This window comes from Oryctolagus cuniculus, chromosome 7 (genome assembly GCF_051225735.1).
Source record: "Oryctolagus cuniculus isolate XC-2025 breed Fujian yellow rabbit chromosome 7, ASM5122573v1, whole genome shotgun sequence".
NCBI classification, from domain to species: Eukaryota; Metazoa; Chordata; class Mammalia; order Lagomorpha; family Leporidae; genus Oryctolagus; species Oryctolagus cuniculus.
This window is the reverse complement of record NC_142873.1, coordinates 61,860,147-61,878,695: the sequence shown is the minus strand read 5'-3', so window position 1 is coordinate 61,878,695 and position 18,549 is coordinate 61,860,147. Positions and strand designations below refer to the sequence as shown.

Below are 18,549 nucleotides of genomic sequence, written 5' to 3'. Positions count from 1 at the left end.
AAATGGGTGCAGAGGCCCAAGCACTTGGGCCATCTGCTGTTTTCCCAGGCACATTAGCAAGGAGTTGGTTCGGAAGTGCAGCAACTGGGAGCCTATATGAGATGCCTGCACTGCAAGGAGGTAACTTTACCCACTATGCCACAGCACCAGAACCAACCTTGTATTTTTTTTTTTTTTTTTAAGATTTAATTTGATTGGGCAGGCACTTAGCCAGTAGGCTAAGCCTCCGCCTGTGGCACCAGAATCCCATATGGGCGCTGGTTCATGTCCAGCTGCTCCTTTTCCAATCCAGCTCTCTGCTTACAGCTTGGAAAGGCAATGAAGTATGGCCCAAGTGTTTGGGTCCTGCACCGGTGTGGGAGACCCAGAAGAAGCTCCTGGCTCATGGCCTCAGAATGACTCAGCTCCGGTTGTTGTGGCTATTTAGAGGGTGAACCAGCACTTTGTCTCTCTCTCTTTCTCTAGCCCTACCTTTAAAAAAAAAAAAAAAGGATTTATTTATTTATTTATTTATTTGAAAATCCGAGTCACAGAGAAAAAGAGGAGAGATAGAGAGATTTTCCATCTGTTGGTTCACTCCAAAGCCAGGAACCAGGAGCTTATTCTGAGTTTCCTATGTGGATGCAGGGGCCGAAGCATTTGGGCCATCTTCCACTGCTTTCCCAGGCACACTAGAAGGGAGCTAGATGGGAAGTAGAGCAGCACCCATATGAGATGCCCGCACTGCATGCAGTGGCTTAACCCGTTTCACTGCAGCACCAGCCCCTGTATATGTTCTTAATTATGTGGGTAGATAGGTAATCAGTTATTACTGTGCAACAAATTACCCCAAAACCTAGTGGCTTGGGGGCCGGCATTGTGGCACAACAGGTTAACCCATCACCTGCAATGTGGCATCCCACATTGGAGCACTAGTTTGAGTCCCAGTTACTCCACTTCAAATCCAGCTCTCTGGGAAAGCAGTGGAAGATGGCCAAAGTGCCTGAGCCCTGCCACTCATGTGGGAGACCAGTTGGAGTTCCTGGCTCCTGGCTTTGGCCTGACCTAGCAAGTGGCTGTTACAGCTACTTGGAGAATGAACCAGTGGATGGAAGCTTTTCTCTCCCTCTTTCTCTCTCTCTCTCTCTGTAATTCTGCCTTTCAGGTAAGTTTATGAATCTTAAAAAGAGAAAGGCCAGCGCCGCGGCTCACTTGGCTAATCCCCGGGTTCTAGTCCTGATTGGGGCGCCGGATTCTGTCCCGGTTGCTCCTCTTCCAGTCCTGCTCTCTGCTGTGGCCTGGGAAGGCAGTAGAGGTTGGCCCAAGTGCTTGGGTCCTGCACCCGCATGGGAGACCTTTCTCTCTGTCTCTCTCACTGTCTAACTATGTCAACAACAAAAAAAAAAAAGAAAGAAAGAAAGAAAGAAAGAAAGAAAGAAAGAAAGAAAGAAAGAAAGAAAATAAGAAAATTAATATGACGAGGAGAGGTTATTGAAGGTATGGATGAAGGTATGGAGAGAAAGAACCCCTCCACCTGCCCTTCCTGTTTTGCTTGTTTTTAAGAGGCAGGCAGAGAGCAAGCTCCCATCTGCTGCTTCAACCCAGATCTCCCACATGGGTGGCAGGAACTCAATTATTTGAGCCATTGTCACCGCCTCCCAGGATCTGTAGGAAGCCGGTATCAGAAGCCAAAGCTGGAACTCAGCGCTGTGGCACAGCAGGTAAAGCCTCCGCCTGCAGTGCTGGCATCCCATATGGGTGCCAGTTCAAGTCCTGGCTGTACCACTTCCAATCCAGCTCTCTGCTACGGTCTGGGAAAGAAGTAGAGGATGGCCCAAGTCCTTGGGCTCCTGCACCCACATAGGAGACCTGGAAGAAGCTCGTGGCTCCTGGCTTTGGATCAGCCCAGGAGAGAGAGAGCTTCCATTGGCTGGTTCACTTCCCAAATGGCCATAGTGGCCTGAGCTGGGCCAAACTGAAGCCAGGAACTTCATGTGGGTGCAGTGGTCTAAGGACTTGGGCCATCTTTGGGTGCTTTCCCAGGTGCATTAGCAGGGAGCTGGGTTGGAAGCAGAGCACCCAGAACTCTATCTGATGCCCATATGTGATGCCGGTGCTGCAGGCGGCAGCTCTACCTGCTACACCACAGCACTGGCCTCTTTTTCATACTTTCAAGACAAAGAACAAGAAATTCATGAAGGGATAACAGGAGAAATGGATCTCTCTGGACAAGGTGAGTAAATTCTAAGGATATTACTAAGAGATGTCCAGGGAGAGGCAGGTGTGGAAGTTAATGGAAGATAAGGAGCACTTTAGAGAGTTTTGGGTTTTTTTTTTTTTTAAGATTTATTTCTTTATTTGAAAGGCAGAGTTACAAAGAGGCAGAGACAGAGACCGAGACCAAGACAGAGACAGAGACAGAGACAGAAACAGAGAGGTCTTCCATCCATTGGTTCACTCTCCAACTGGCCACAAAGGCCAGAGCTGTGCTGATCCAAAGCCAGGAGCCAGGAACTTCTTCCGGGTCTCCCACATGGGTGCAGGGGCCCAAGGACTTGGGCCATCCTCTACTGCTTTCCCAAGCCATAGCACAGAACTGGATAGGAAGTGGAGCAGCTGGGACTTGAACCAGTGTCCGTATGGGATGCCAGCTTTGCAGGTGGTGGCTTTACTCGCTATGCCACAGGGCAGGCCCCCAGAGAGTTTGCTGATTGGTGCCTCAATTACCAGTCTCTAAGATAACCACTATCTTCTGACCTTAGTAGGGGAAGGACATCCCTCCCAATGGAATCTTTATGGCTTACTGTGTATAGGAAAAGACAGGCAAAATGATTCTTTCTGAAGTTACAGGTTTTCAAGTGATTTCATCTTGAAATAATCAGTATGCCAATTTGGCATATTTTGAAACGGTATGTGCTTTGTTCAGGGGCTCAGAGGCTGCCCACCACAGTTACAGTGTCTGTGAATTTCATTTCAGAAGAATGAAGGAGATATTATATTTGTTATTCAAGGGATATTGTTGAGTCTGATAGAGTTGAGAACTGCTATGTAAAGCAGTAACAAAACACACCCTTACCCAAGTGATCAGGCATAAATCCACAGTTCCTGTTATCAGGGGAATAGATAGGCTAAATGTGCTGTATGTACACCAAGGAGTGTTATCCAACAACCAGATGCAGTAGACTAGCAGTTTGGGCAGGGCTTAAAAACAGAATTAGGATAAAAGAGTAAAAACCAGAGTGTAATCTGTAACACAATATCATATATGTGAATGAAAAATACACACCAATAGGCAGGATTTTGCCTAGTGGTTACACCCACATTCCAGATCAAGGTGGCTGGGATGCACCTGGGAGGCAGCAAATGATGGCTCACATAGCTGGTTCCTTGTCACTGACTTGCTAGACCTGAATTGAATTCCTAGCTCCTGACCTCACATTGCAGGCATATGTGGAATGAACAAGCAGATGGGGGCTCTTTTTCTCTTTACCTGCCTCTCAAATTAAAATAATAAATTATTTAAAAATACACACAAAACCATGTATTTTATAGGAACATGAGAAAGCATAGACTGGGGCAGGTATCATGGTGCATCAGGTTGAGCTGCTGTTTTGAGATGCCCGCATTTCATAGCAGTGTGTTGGTTCGAATCCCAGCTATACCATTTCAGATTCAGCTCTCTGCCAGTGCTCCTAGGAAGCCTCAGACAATGGCTCAAGTGCTTGTGTTCTGGCCACCAATGTAGGGGTCTTGGCTCTTGTTGCAGTCATTTGGGGGAGTGAAGCAGCAAATGGAAGATTCTCTCTCGCTCTCTCTCTCTCTTCCTATCTCTGTGACTCTGCCTTTCAAATAAAAAATAATTTTTTTAATAAAAAAAAGCAGGGGCCACTGTGGAGCAGTGGGTTAACACCCTGGCCTGAAGCGCCGGCATCCCATATGGGTGCTGGCTCGAGACTGGGCTGCTCCACTTCTGATCTACCTCTCTGCTATGGCCTGGGAAAACAGTAGAAGATGGCCCAAATTCTTGGGCCCCTGCACCCGCATAGGAACCTGGAAGAAACTCCTGGCTCCTGGCTTCAGAGCAGCCAGTTGGGGAGTGAATCAGCGGATGGAAGACTTCTCTCTCTCTGCTTCTCCTTCTCTCTCTGTGTAACTCTGACTCTCAAATAAATAAATAAATCTTTTTTTAAAAAAAAAAAGCAGACACATTACATGTATTAGAAAAGTTGTAGTGTAGGAGGAATGGGAATATGGATAAAGGGCATAAGTAAAAAGCAAAGGACTTTGAAAAGAAAGCCCATTTAAAGTTACATGCCATGCACTGTGAAGTGTGAACAGTTCAGCTCTCTGAGATCCAAAATACTAACTGAAAAAATATTGCAGTGTGGTGAGTAGAATGCCACGGTGTGTTTCTCCAAGGTGTTCTGGATGGATTGCTGAAGCACAAGTATGTTGAATGGACATTCAGGAAATGCGGTTGGAATGAAGCTGGAATTAGAGTGTGAACAGTCTTAAATCTGCTCTTCAGAGACTGAGTTTCAAACCTCAGTATGTGCCCTCTCCAGGCTTCGGATTGCTCCGTTCCTGCCCCATTGGAATACTTCCCCTTTCTGTCTATTGAAATGCTATGTGCCCTTTAGGTCCAGCTAAAATCCTGCTCCACACAAAGCCTTCCCAGCTCTGAGGCTGACCCGTTTCTCCTTTATACTCTCACAGTCCTCAGCCTTCATTTTCCTTTGACGTTTCTCACTTTCTACCATATTTATATGCACAGCTTACCCCTTTCTTCCAAAGCTCAAATGTATTAAGAGAGTCTGTTTCTCATTCATCTTTGAGTTCCCAAAGGCTTGCACATTCCTTAGACTGAGAAGTCCCTGGAACAAATATTTGTAGCATAAATTAGTGCCTGTTTGACATCCCTTTTCAAATATGTTGTAATTCAAATGAAGGTATTGTTGCAAGCTGTGCCTTCAGGACTGAACTCACTCTTTGGTTAAACCATTATGCCACAGTCATGCTCCCCAAAACTGATTAGTGTTTACCACAATGACCGCAAACAGCCCTCACAAACAGGCCACTGTTCTTGACTGACAGGCTTTTGGCAACAACTCCCGATTCTGCTGTGTAAGACTGTCAGAATTGAGAATCCCCAGCCCACGGGGGCTGTATTTATTCCTTGCACTTGGGCTGTGAGAGCCAATGCCCCAGACTGTGGGCTGCTGTGAGATGTGACTGCAGGAGGTGGGTGCTTTCCAGGGTGACAGAAACAGTTATGCTTGGGACAAAGTCATCCAAGATCCCTATCAGGGGAGAGCATTGTAATTGGAGGCAGGGTGCTAACAATGGGAAGGCAGCTTTGAAGTGGAGCAGATCTGGCTTTGGATCCTAACTAGCTGCATGATCTCACCCATGTGCCTTTATTTTGAGCCTGAAGATGGCGCATTAAAATATATATATATATATTCTGCAAAAAAGCTGTGGAAATCAAAACGATGCCTTTAAATACACAAGGCCCATACTTTGTTGTTGTTTTTTATATTTTAAAGATTTATTTTATTTATTTGAAAGAATTACAGAGAAAGGTAGAGACAGAGAAAGAGGTCTTCCATCCACGGTTCACTCCCCAGATGGCCACAACAGCTGGACTGTGCTGATCTGAAGCCAGGAGCCAGGAGCTTCTTTCAGGTCTTCCACGCAGGTGCAGGGGCCCAAGGACTTGGGCCATCTTCTACTGCTTTCTCAGGCCATAGCAGAGAGCTGGATCGGAAGTGGAGCAGCTGGGACTAGAACCGGTGCCCATATGGGATGCCTGCGTTTCAGGCCAGGGCTTTAACCCGCTGTGCCATAGCTTCGGCCCCCCTTTTGTTAAAATGTGTTTATTCATTTATCTTGTATTTGTTCTCTGAGGGCAAGGGCTTATTTTTGCCTCTATTCCTGCAAATTCTAACAAAGTAGCCAGCACAATAGTAGACTCTGGTAAACACCTTTGAAATAAATGAACAACAGCAACACAGCAGTAACATTACCAGAGATGGGGGGGGGGGGGTAGGTGGGGTAGGTTCCTGTCTTTGCCCAAGAGAGAATTCAGATGGGAGACAGAGAACAGTGGTAAGCAAGGTAGCAACGTTTAATGGGTGTAGGGCATCCATCAGAATGAATGGGACAGAATCAAAGTGACAGTGCCCAGTCCTCAGACTGCGGAAAGCATGGTTACATGGTTAAATGGAGAGCATACATCTGGCGGGCCAGGCGGGAAGCTCAGCAGAGAGCTGAGTGCTGAGTGCACAATCTGTATCCAGACCGGGACTTATAAGAGAAAGGGGTTCAGTTCTTCCAGCTGTTTCTCCTTCCCCTCCTCTTCCTACTCCAGGACAGAGGGTTGCTGAGTATGAATCAGGTGAAATTCCTCCCAAGGGTTCACTACTCAGTGCTATGGGAAGAAGGGCATAATGGTTTTATTGCCCAGTGTTACCAGGCCAGGTAACCCATTTGGTGCTGAGGAGAGAGGATTCTCCTGGGGAGCTTTCCTGGGGCGGGGGGGGGAGTACTGAAACCATGTGTAAAGTTAAAGGGTACAGGCAGGACTTTGACTTGTAAAATTCTGGGTTGCTTCCAGGGTGAGTTTCTGCAGATGCTTTGTTCTCCTCTCACACACACAGGCTAGTTTCTAACTTCCTACCTGACAATAACAGGTAACATTTATGGAGTACTTATTTCAGACCAGACACTGTTATAAATTATAATTCACTTAATCCTCCAACAACCGTACCTTTATAGCCCAGTTTTACAGAGGAGAAAACTGAACTTTTTTTTTTTAGAAAATGTCAATTGCTTTTTTTAAAGGTTTTATTTACTTATTTGAGAGCTAGAGAGAGAGGGAGAGGCAGAGAGAAAAGTCTTCCATCCACTGGTTCACCCCCAAATGGCCGCAACAGCCAGAGCTGGACCAATTCAAAGCTAGGAGCCAGGAGCTTCTTCCAGGTCTCCCATGTAGGTGCATGGGCCTAAACAGTGCTTTCGCAGATCATAGCAGAGAGCTGGATCAGAAGAGGAACAGCTGGGACATGAATCGGCACCCATATGGGATGCTGGCACCGCAGGCAGAGGCTTAGCCTACTAGGCCACACCACCAGTCCAAAAACTGAACATTTTTTAAAGTTTTTACTTAACTTGTTTTTATTTATTTGAAAGGCAAAATGACAGAGAGAGAGAGAGAGAGAGAGATCGATCTTCCATCTGCAGTTCACTTCTCAAATACCTGTAATAGCTGGGGCTGAGCCAGGCCAAAGCTGAGTCTCCCACATGAGTGGCAGAGACCCCAGTACTTGAGCCATTGTCTGCTGCCTCTCAGGATGCACATTAGCAGGAAACTGGATCAGAAGCAGAGGCAGAACTTGACTCCAGGCACTAGGATAGGAAAAAAGAAGGAAACAATTTTTGTCAAAGATTTATTTATTTATTTGAAAGCCAGAAATACATAGAGAGGAGAAAGACAAAAAGAATATCTTCACCTGCTGGTTCACTCACCAAATGGCCACAGTGGCAGCAGCTGGGCCAGGCTGAAGCTAGAACTTATTCTGGGTCTCCCATGTGGGTGCAAGGACCCAAGTACTTGGGCCATCTTCCACTGCCTTCCCAAGTTCATTTGCAGGAAGGTAGATCAGAAGTGGAGCAGCTGAGACTCGAATCCGCACTCATGGGATGCCAGCACTGCAGGCAGAGGTTTAACCTTCTATGCCACAGCACCTGCCTTGGAAGGAAACAAATTTAAGACTGTAAAAAATAGTAGGGGATCGGCACTGTGGCATAGCAGGTAAAGCAGCCGACTGCAGTGCTGGCATCCCATATGGGCGCCAGTTTGAGTCCCGGCTGCTCCACTTCTGATCCAGCTCTCTGCTATGGCCTGGGAAAGCAGTAGAAGATGACCCAAGTCCTTGGGCCCCTGCACTTGTGTGGGAGACCCGGAAGAAGCTCTTGGCTCCTGGCTTTGGATCGGTGCAGCTCCAGCCATTGCAGTCATCTGGGGAGTGAACCAGCAGATGGAAGACCTCTCTCTCTCTCTCTCTCTCTCTCTGACTCTCTATAACTCTATAACTCTGCCTTTCAAATAAATAAATAAATCTTTAAAAAAAATAATAGGAAGACACTTGAAAAAAACAAACAAAAAAACACAAATTTTGAGCAGAGTAAAAGATACCTGATAAAATAATTTGGTTCAGAAATTATTTATTGGAGTGGGCATTTGGCCTAGGGGTTAAGATTAAATTAAGATGCCCGTGTCCTGGGTCTGGCACTGTGGCCTAGTAGGTTAGTCTCTGCCTGCGGTGCCAGTTCATGTCCCAGCTGTTCCACTTCTGATCCAGCTCTCTGCTGTAGCCTGGGAAAGCAGTGGAAGATGGCCCAAGTCCTTGGGCCCCTGTACCGTGTGGGTGCTGGCTCATGTCCCAGCTGCTCCACTTCCGATCCAGCTCTCTGCTGTAGCCTGGGAAAGCAGTGCAAGATGGCCGAAATCCTTGGACCCCTGCACCTGTGTGGGAGACCCAGAAGAAGCTCCAGGCTCCTGGCTTTGGATGGGCCCAGCTCTGGCCATTTAGGGAGTAAACCAGTGGATGAAAGACTTCTCTCTCTCTTTCTGTGCCTCTCTGTAACTTTACCTGTCAAATAAATAAATAAATAAATCTTAAACAACTAAAATAAATAAATAAATAAAACGGTGCCCATGTCTCCTAGGGTGCCTGGGTTCTCTAGTTCAGGCTCCTCCTGACTCCCACTTCCTGCTAATGCAGACCCTGGGAGGCAGCGGTGATGACTCAGTAATTGGGCTCCTGCCACTCATGTGGGAGACAGGGATTGAGTTCTCAAGTCCTGGCTTTGGCTCCCAGCCTGGGTCACTACAGGCATTTGAGAGTAAAAGTGAATAGCATCTCTCTCTCCTTCTGCATTTCTCTGCCTCTTTTTAAAGCAACATACAAAAAAATTTTTTTAAAGATCTATTTATTTGAAAGTCAGAGGCAGAGAGAGAGAGAGGAGAGAGAGAGAGAGAGAGAGGTGTCTTCCATCTGCTGGTTCACTCCCCAATTGGCCGCAACAGCCAGAGCTGGGCCGATTCGAAACCAGGAGCCAGGAGTTTCTTCCTAGTCTTCCACATGGGTGCAGGGGCCCAAGCAATTGGGCCATCTTCTACTGCTTTCCCAGGCCATAGCAGAGAGCTAGATCAGAAGTGAAGCAGCCAGGACTCAAACCAGCGCCCATATGGGATGACAAGCACTGCAGGTGGCAGCTTTACCCGCTATGGTACAGCACCGGCCCCCTTACTTACAATTTCTAAACTTTTATGGAAAAGGAACAATGATCATAGAAACTGAAAAATCAAGACAATTGATTTGGCTTTAAGCAAACTTTTAAATGTAGGACTGGAGTTTGGGAGGGACCTCAAATTCTGAACTCTGTATGGAGGTATAGTTGAAGTCATTGAGCAGAATAGGTCCCTGATCGAGTTAAAAATAAGGGGGGGGGGAGGTGTAGGTCTCTTAGGAGCATCTATATATAGGTAGAAGAAAAACTTGGGTGAAGAGAATCAGTTAGGAATATGTTAGTGATGATAGCACAGTTCCATAGTATTCAAGAAAGAATTTTTTAAGATGGAGATGACCTACCTGACTGAGTCTAAATTACTGAACATGAATCTGCTGAAGGCCTGGTCAGAATGGTTTTGGGCCTTCACTCAGCCCTGGAGCAGAAATCCGAGACGATGGCTGATCAAAGCGTCAAAGGCCTAGACAATAGGGATTGTTGTTCGCAGTTCTTTTATTTTTATTTTTATTTATTTTTATTTATTTTTTGACAGGCAGAGTGGACAGTGAGAGAGAGAGACAGAGAGAAAGGTCTTCCTTTGCCGTTGGTTCACCCTCCAATGGCCAACGTGGCCGGTGCGCTGCGGCCCGCGCACCGCGCCTATCCGAAGGCAGGAGCCAGGTGCTTCTCCTGGTCTCCCATGGGGTGCAGGGCCCAAGCACTTGGGCCATCCTCCACTGCACTCCCTGGCCACAGCAGAGAGCTGGCCTGGAAGAGGGGCAACCGGGACAGAATCCGGTGCCCCCACCAGGACTAGAACCCGGTGTGCCGGTGCTTGCCTGTCCACTCCAGCTTCTGACAGGTGGCTTTGCTGGATTTTCTTCTTTTGGGTGACAAAGCAGGCCTCCACCAGCACTAAAGCCGAGAGGGGAAGAGGCCCTTCAGGTCCTCAACAACCAGTGGGGCCGGTCCTGTAACCTTGCAACTGCTGCCTCCAAGGACCTAGTGTCACACTTCCAGACTCTAGCAAGTGTAATGCAAGATTTCAATTTGGGCTCAGCATTGGGGCAAAGCGGGTTAAGGCGCCACCTGCAACACCAGTATCCTCTCAGAGCACTGGTTCGACTCCCATGTGCTCTACTTCTGATCCAACTCCCTGCTCATGCACCTGAGAAAGCAGCAGCAGATGACACAAGTACTTCTACCCCTGCTGCCCATACGGGAGATGGGGATGGAATTCCAGGCTCCTGGCTTCAGCATGGTCCCAGCCATTGTGGCCACTTGGGGAGTACTGCGGATGGAAGACCTTTCTTTCTCTGTCCCTCTGCCTTTCAAATAAATAAATCTTTTTCACAAAAGAGATTTCAGTTTACAAAATGGAATGTATAGATTGTTTTATCTCCTCCACCTATTCTTGTTAGACTGATCATGTCTTCTGTTACATCCTCAAAGTGACCAGAAGTACTTTCTGCCTATTTCTGGCTATCGTGACCCCAGAATGAATTCAATAGAGGAGATAATGGAGACTCTCCTAGTAGTTTAAAGAAAAGAAAAATCGATTCAAGCAGGCAATTATCTCAATATTTTCCAAAAATATAGAGTTTTAGGATTTGAAATATGCAATGAGGTTTTGTTTTTATCAAATTCTCCATTTTGTGTCCAAAGTTCAGGCACAGTCTATCTAGATTTCTGCCACGAAGGAGGGAATAGCTGTGTGGCAAGGACAATCCCAGGGAGCAGCAATGGCTGTTTCTTCTCTTTTTCTTCCCCTGAAACAAAACCCCTCAAATATTCATTACTGAGCCATCCTATTGGTGCAGAGCATAGGAACAAAATGCAAAATAATATTCCCAATAATGTACTTCCAACGATCCCGTGGTGCCATTTTCAGCTGCATGCCGTAGGATGGTGGCAGAGTTCGTATGTGTGCCATCTCATGTGCAATTACTTGGAGGCCCGGCCTGCTTCTCCAATGTCTCCTCCTGGAGATGCACCTGATTTTATTACCAGTTTTCATACAAATCCTTCGGGGGAATGGGACAGTTTTGCTTTTATTTCTTGGCCAGCAATCAATTCATCTGAAAGTCTTTTGGCACGGAATGGAATCAACCACACACACTACGATGGTGGAGAAAAGGGGAGGCGGCAGGGGCTGCTTTTTGAACCCTGCGGTCGCGGTTCTAATTAGGTGGAGGCTCGGGACCCTGGTCCACTGCAGGTGGGCTGCTGCTTACACACACACACACACACACACACACACACACGGAGGGAGAGAGAGAGAAAGCAAGCTAAAGCTTAAAACCTTGACTTTCTCAGATACTAGGACACAAACCAGTCCCAAGATACGAAGCAGCATTAACTCTGCTGGAGGCTGGGGTACCCGGAAGAGACTTGGTTACCATGGCCACGCAGGAAGCCTCCGGGACAGCCCTCTCTTAGCCCGGCCCGAAGTACGCAAGCACCACCCACTCTGGTCCCTAGCTCGGCAATCGGCTAGCCATCCCCGAATGCGTTCGGTGCTCGCCTCTTGGACCTTGCGCCTGCGTATTACCACTCCTTCTCGTCGCCGCGGCTCGGATCGGGAAGTGTCAAGCGGGAGCCGGGTTCCCCCGCCTTCGCCGCTGCCGCCGCAGAACCCGGACCCCCTACCCAGGCCCGGGCCCAGTCGCCATGACGAACGGTGAGAGCCGGTGACCTGAGCGGAATGGAGCCGGGAAGGGCAAGGGAGAAACGTGGCGGGCGGGGCCGGGACTGACGTGGCTGTTCTCCCCGCCCCCTCCCAGCCCGGCCCCCCTTGGCTTTTGGGGGGCCCCTAAAGCCCCCTCTTGTCTTCCTCGGGTTCCTCTGCGTGCCCAGCTAGGACTCCCACTGCCTCTCGCGCCCGCGTTTCTAATCCTCGACCCTTAGCCATTATTTCTCTTTTTTCCCTAGAAGTTCGTCCTAGCCCTGGGGGAGGCCAGTTCCCTTAGAAGTGCGATTTAGCCCCGGGACAGAGAGAGGGTTCTTTTCCCAGGCTCGTTGAAAGGACCAAGAAATCACGGAGCACAGCAAGTCCCACACTTTGGCGGGGTGTGGGTGTGAATGTAGATGCCCTAAAAGAAGTTCTCCTGTTTTGACAAAACGCCCGGAAGCCTTTTCTTGTTTGGTCTGAAGTCCTGACGGAGTGACCGCATGTGGAGACCCTGGCTACTGTTGTGAGGCATAGATTCAGTCACCGCCTTTTCCGAACGAGGTGCAGTTGCCACCCGGTTTATCTTGCTCAACTTCCAGGGCTCTTCCAACACTTAATAGACATGATTTCCGAATTTCAGGGGAGCCCAGGAAGCAGGGCTGATAGGGTCTTTGCGGTCAGCTTTATATGAAGGGAGAAGAAAGCCTCTTAGGCACATGAGGGCTCTTCTCTAAAGCACCTTGGGGACCAGCGCTGTTGCAAAGCGGGTAAAGCTGCCACCTGCAGTGCCGGCATCCCATATGAGTACTGGTTCGAGTCCTGGCTCCTGCACTTCTGATCCAGCTCTCTGCTATGGCCTGGGAAAGCAGTAGAAGATGGCCCAAGTCCTTGGGCCCCTGCACCCGTGTGGGAGACCTGGAAGAAGCTCCTGGGTTTGGATCAGCGCAGCTCCGGCCTTTCGGCCTACTGGGGAGTGAACCAGCGGATGGAAGACCTCTCTCTCCCTCCCTCCCTCCCTCTCTTTCTCTCTTTCTCTCTCTCCCTCTCTCCCTCTCTCCCTCTCTCCTTCTCCTTCTCTCTGTAACTCTTTCAAATAAATAAATGTTAAAAAAAAGAAAGTACCTTGACCACAGGGCTGGCAGGGAAACTCGGGTTTCACCTTCTTGTGAATTTTGGTGTGGTCTGCAAAAACTTACAGGAGAAAAAGAGGAGCACAGAAGGGCTTAGGTCCTCATGAAAACCTGCTATGGTGTATTTCTTAATTAACTGGACCTAGTAAAGCTTTTTTTTTTTTTTTTTTAAGAGATTTACTCATTTATTTAATTGAAAGGCAGAGTTAGAGAGAGAGAGAGAGAGCTTCCATCCACTGATTCACTTTCCAAATGCCTGCAATGGCTGGGGCTAGACCAGGCTGAAGCAAGGAGCCAGAAGCTTCCTCCAGGTCTCCCATGTGGGTGCAGGGGCCCAAGCACCTGGGCCATCTTGGTAGTTTTCTTTTTTTAAAAGATTTATTTATTTATTTGAAAGGCAGAGGTACAGAGAAGCAGAGGCAGAGAGACAGAAACAGGTCTTCCATCCACTGGTTCACTCCCCAGATGACCACAACAGTTGGAGCTGCGCCGATCCGAAATCAGGAACTAGGAGCTTCTTTTGAGTCTCCCATGTGGGTGCAGGAGCCCAAGGACTTGGGCCATCTTCTGCTGCTTTCCCAGGCCATAGCAGAGAGCTGGATCAGAAGTGGAGCAGCCGGGACTAGAACCGGCGCCAATATGGGATGCTGGCACTGCAGGTGGCAGCTGTACCTGCTACGCTGCAGCGCAGGCCCCCCATGAGGTGGTTTTGGTGGAGTAAGTAGGTAGACACTAGCTCATATCCAGTATCCATTTGGAGCTTCATCACAGGCCTCGGGACACTAGGTACAGTTTAAGGGACAACGCAGGAGGAAGGAGTAATCTGAATCAAGAAATGAGAGCATTCTGACACAGGGGAGCTGCTGATAAATTTTGGACGTTCTCCCTCCCTTTTGTGGTCTGATATCTTTTTTGCAGTTAAACAACAATTCATTGTACTTACCTGTAAAGCAAATAGCTTGGTTTCTGCGTATAAGAAATAGAACTAAGAGTATGAAGCTTTGCGCTGTCTTGAAGCCCCAGTTGTTTTGTTTTTAAAAAAACAATCTTTTCCTGGGAGAAGTTTGGTTTATAAGCAGAGTATTATGCATGAAGTGTAAGATAATATAGCAAAATTGTAGTCATGAATTCTAGCCCTTGCAATTTCCATTGAGCTTTGTTTTTTGCCTTATATTCTTTACCAACAGATGCAGATCTGACAGACTTGCCTAAATATCTAGCTTTTTTTTTTTTTTTCAGATGATTTATAATGAGGACATGCTTAATTCTCTGTGCTCAGGCTGCAAGGATTTCTTAGGCTTCTCTCAGCCTGTTGCCATTACAGGGATTCCTGAGAGGCTGATTGCACGGAGCCTGATGCACACTGCCCAGGATTTCTAGTTCTTAGAACGGGAGGGAAGGGGGCAGTGGGATTGCTGGGAAGGGGGTGTCCGCAAGCAGTTTGGAAATAATAAAGACACCTTGTTAGTCCCGACACCTTTGCTCCCTGTTGTCGGGTGCTGGTGATACCAGAGGAGGTTATCTACTTGGTATTATGTTGTCACACTCTGTAGTCCTTTTGGTTCTCGGGCAGGATCACCTGTCCCAAACTAGGTCAGCACCAAAGCCTTGCTTTTCTTCTTTGTGTAACAGTGTACTCCCTGGATGGGATTCTGGTGTTCGGTTTGCTCTTTGTTTGTACTTGTGCCTACTTCAAGAAGGTACCTCGTCTCAAAACCTGGCTGCTGTCAGAGAAGAAAGGAGTTTGGGGTGTGTTTTACAAAGGTAAGGTCATGTGTGGCCACAGAGGAGATTGCCGTCTCTCACAGTGTGGTACAGCAAGGGGAGGGTGGAATGGGGTGGGAGTTTGTTTCACTTTCAGAAGAAAATCCTGAAGATTGAGTCTAAGAGTCAATAAAGTTAAATATTCATTTTCCAAAGAGAACAGGTAAATGTGAAAATTTACTGGTATTTAAACCTAATTGTTTATTTTAGCATTCTCTATGGAGTAAAATTATATAAACCAAACAATTTTAGGCTGGGCTGGAATTCCTCCTTTCAGTGGGAAGAATATTTTTCCACTGAAAATGTTTCTGCTTTTTCTGGGAAGAATACATTGGAGCTTAAGTTTTGAATTAATTAACTCAGATGCTTTTTTACTTTTCATTTTGGGGCTCTTTATCTGGAATTCTAACTGCCAGAGTCTTGTTTCAGAATAGGGTAAATATAAACAATGTTTGCTTAGATCCTGGAGCAGAGAGGTAGTGCTGGAAAGCATTCTGAGACCGTAGGTCTGTTTGTGACTAGAGAGTTGCTGATGCCAACTTGACCGTGAGGACTTTGTGAAGGCCCAGGTGTGACTTATTCTCTGCTTTTCCCTGCCAGCTGCTGTGATTGGAACCAGGCTGCACGCCGCTGTGGCAATCGCCTGTGTTGTAATGGCCTTTTACGTCTTGTTTATAAAATGAATTCCAAAGTAGCCACCTCATCAACTGCCAACCAAGGGGACGAGGGTGAAGAACCTCTCAGAGGCCTGGACGCAGCGTAGGAGAGTTCAGCTAAAACCATCAAAGTCCCCAGGATGACACCACAGCATCTGCCCCTGCCGTTTGTGGGGAGAACTCCTCGTGCTCCAGAGGACTCCGGACCGCCAGCTTCCTTTGATCTGTGTGCAAATCTTCCTCAGTAGTGAGCGGATAACCCGATAAATCATCCCCTCAGCAGCAAGATTACATCCCTCCTGCTCACAAACCTGCTCCTGTTTTGTTCTTCAGCACCTCGTCAGGATCTTTGCAAAGCCGAGGCTTGTTAGGGAAGGACGTAGGCCGTGCTCAGACTCTCGGAAGGAGAGCTCATTTCCAAGACTGGACTCTTTTTCACTGTTAGATTCGGATTTGACAAATTGGGAAGGGGGTGCTGGGTGGGCGATAGGAATTATGAAATGCCAATAAGATGTTTGTCTTTTGAATTTATCTTTCTTAAGCCCATCTGGGAACATGAGAGAGAAGCACGGCTGCCCTTGCAGAGAGAGCAGATGAAGGAGCTGTGCCGCGTGCTGGAGCCTGAGAGTTTTGCCAGGAGAATCTGCACTTACGTAAAATGCAGGAACTGTCTGTGATGAAAACACGAAGCAGACACTTAGAGGAGAAAGCGTTTTCTGTTCACCAGTATCCCCAAAAGGCGGCTTCACTCAATTAAATGGTGTATGAAAATTACCTATTTCCTAAAGGCTTTTCTATTTTCTAAATTACTTAGTGCTCAATACTGTTACTCTGTTTTAAATGCCACCACTAGGGGGAAGAGAAACTATTGAAGAAATAATTGTTTAATATATTTGCTGTTGAATAAATAAATCTAGTATGTCAATTCATATACTAGTAAATTCATCTAGTATAAGAATTTATTGTGATGTTGTTAGATGGGAATTTTGCCCTGTTATACAAGAAACAAAATTAATGTCTGGGTTTTAAGGCCAATTTTTAGTTTATTGTTTTTCTTGGCCCTCTGTTGATTTCCTTCATATTGTAGTGGTCTTTAGCTGTCTCTGGAAATTGCATTTACTGTAAGAACAGGAGAAACTCAAATGAAGGAAGTTGCTGATACTTCCTGGCATGTTTGGACAGTTCATAGAACCCACTAATAAAACGAGAGGGTTTTCTGAAGTAAAGGAAAACAGCTTTGCAACTGAGACTGAAGGGCTCTTCCTTGGAATATGGCAACTCCTGAGCAAATCATTTTAGATGACTCCACATTTGAAGGGAAGACTTCTCCACCCTCTTCCTTCTGTCTGCAAAAGGAGCAGCTGCTGGATTTGTGATGCTTATGACTATTTTTTTAAAAAAGGTCTAAAGTTAAATTTTATTAAGAAGCTTAGACATACATCTTCCAGTTGAATTGTCCAATACATGGAAACTTGATTGTGGACAAGGTAGCTGTGGTTGACTCCTGTGTGGCAATCAATTTTGCCTGCTTCCCCCAGGAGAATAAAAGCTGCTAGGAAGTTCAGCTTCTAAAACTAAGCAGTTTAGTGCTTTGAGGGTTTCAGAAGTATGGAAAGCCATGAAGTTAACACTACATGTCTAATCATCTCAAGAGCTGTGGCTGTTATCTCTTCAGGAACTGGTACACAGGGTAAATTTCAATGATTCATATGTTTTCCATTTTTCGTTTTTGATGATCTTTGCATGAGAGAAAGGATATCTTATGGAAGAGGAAGGAAGAGATAGACCTTGTAGGTGTGGTTTTGGGTCCTGTTGGCCAAAGGGAATGTCCCTCCCTGGAAACAGGTTCAGCATGTTTTGCACATGTTATTTTGTAGCTTTAATGACTGACTTGTTTTCTAATAGGGCTAATGTTTCTAAGCTTCGTGCTTAGAGCTTCTTCATGTTTTCAACTAGTTCCATTTGCAGTTCTGGTTCAGATCAATCTTTACAGTCTCCTGAGTGGGTCATCTTGACCTACACTCTTGAGTTGTTAAATTTTTGAGATGTTTTCATAAAAGAATGTACCAAAAAGTGCACAAGGTGAAGGTAATTTAGGGCAAGAAACCAATACACAGCTTATTTCATTTCCTTATGTAAGCAGATAAGGAGAAACTTTTTTAAATCAGTATTTTGGTTGATGTGTCTTAAATATTTTTGACTAAGAATTACAGGAGGTTGTTCCTCTGGGGGAGTGTTTTAGGGGTAGAGGTGTGGGATAGCAATACTGCTTCAGACTTAAACTGGCATCGCCATAAACCCTGTGTACCAGGGTGGGATGACTTCAGCTCCTTTTTATAGTTGAAATACAGTTTTTTATTGACCATTGTCTGCACAGATCCTTGAAAATAAAATTTCTTTCCCTATAATCTTTGTCCATTTTATTTGTCACATGTTGAGTTTATTAAGCTTTGTTCGATACTCCCTTGGGTTCTACCCATAGCATACCTTCTTGGTTCACACTAGTGACCAAGTGATCATTCCTGTATCCCTTTATGAGTGTCACTGGTACTGTGACACAAATGAGGATCTATGGTGGCTTAGCTTTCTCCTTTGAAGGAGCTAACATATATGAATAAATTTTGAGGTATCTTAAATAGCAGTCCATACCCCCACCTCCATGCATTTAGCCAACCGCTGCTGTTAAAATGCAAGTCTTGTCTACTTTTACCAGCCATAAGCTTTTTCATTTGTGTGAAGTTACCAGGCTACCTAGCCAGGAACCTAGAAAGTCTTTGATCGAATGGGATCCTTGCACATGTAATGGGTATTTCCCCCTTATTTGTTTATTCTAGGTGCCTGGTGGGACTGGTGCAAGTACAAATTAGAAATTTAGGAACCAGGGGCCAGCGCTGTAGCATAGTGGGTAAAGCCACTGCCTTCAGTGCTGGTGTCTCATATGGGCGCCGGTTCGAGTCCCGGCTGCTCTACTTCCGATCCAGCTCTCTGCTATGGCCTGGGAGAGCAGTAAAGATGGCCTAAGTCTTTGAGCCCCTGCACCCGCGTGAGAGAGCTG

General features: G+C 46.6%; 1 protein-coding gene and 1 long non-coding RNA gene across 2 annotated transcripts; one reads left to right on the top strand and one right to left on the bottom strand.

Moving 5' to 3' along the window:
• Positions 1-7,127: 7,127 nt before the first annotated feature.
• LOC149125594 (uncharacterized) lies at positions 7,128-7,729 on the bottom strand. Its single transcript, XR_016210810.1, has 2 exons — positions 7,507-7,729; positions 7,128-7,386 (listed from the first exon to the last, which is right to left on the bottom strand). It is a non-coding gene; the product is annotated as an uncharacterized LOC149125594 (long non-coding RNA).
• Positions 7,730-11,763: 4,034 nt separating this feature from the next.
• Positions 11,764-17,902, top strand: TMEM167B (transmembrane protein 167B). Its single transcript, XM_002715811.6, has 3 exons — positions 11,764-11,953; positions 14,707-14,838; positions 15,439-17,902. Exons 1-3 carry the CDS (start codon positions 11,944-11,946, stop codon positions 15,519-15,521), a joined length of 225 nt encoding a protein of 74 aa, XP_002715857.1. The 5' UTR covers positions 11,764-11,943; the 3' UTR covers positions 15,522-17,902.
• Positions 17,903-18,549: the final 647 nt, after the last annotated feature.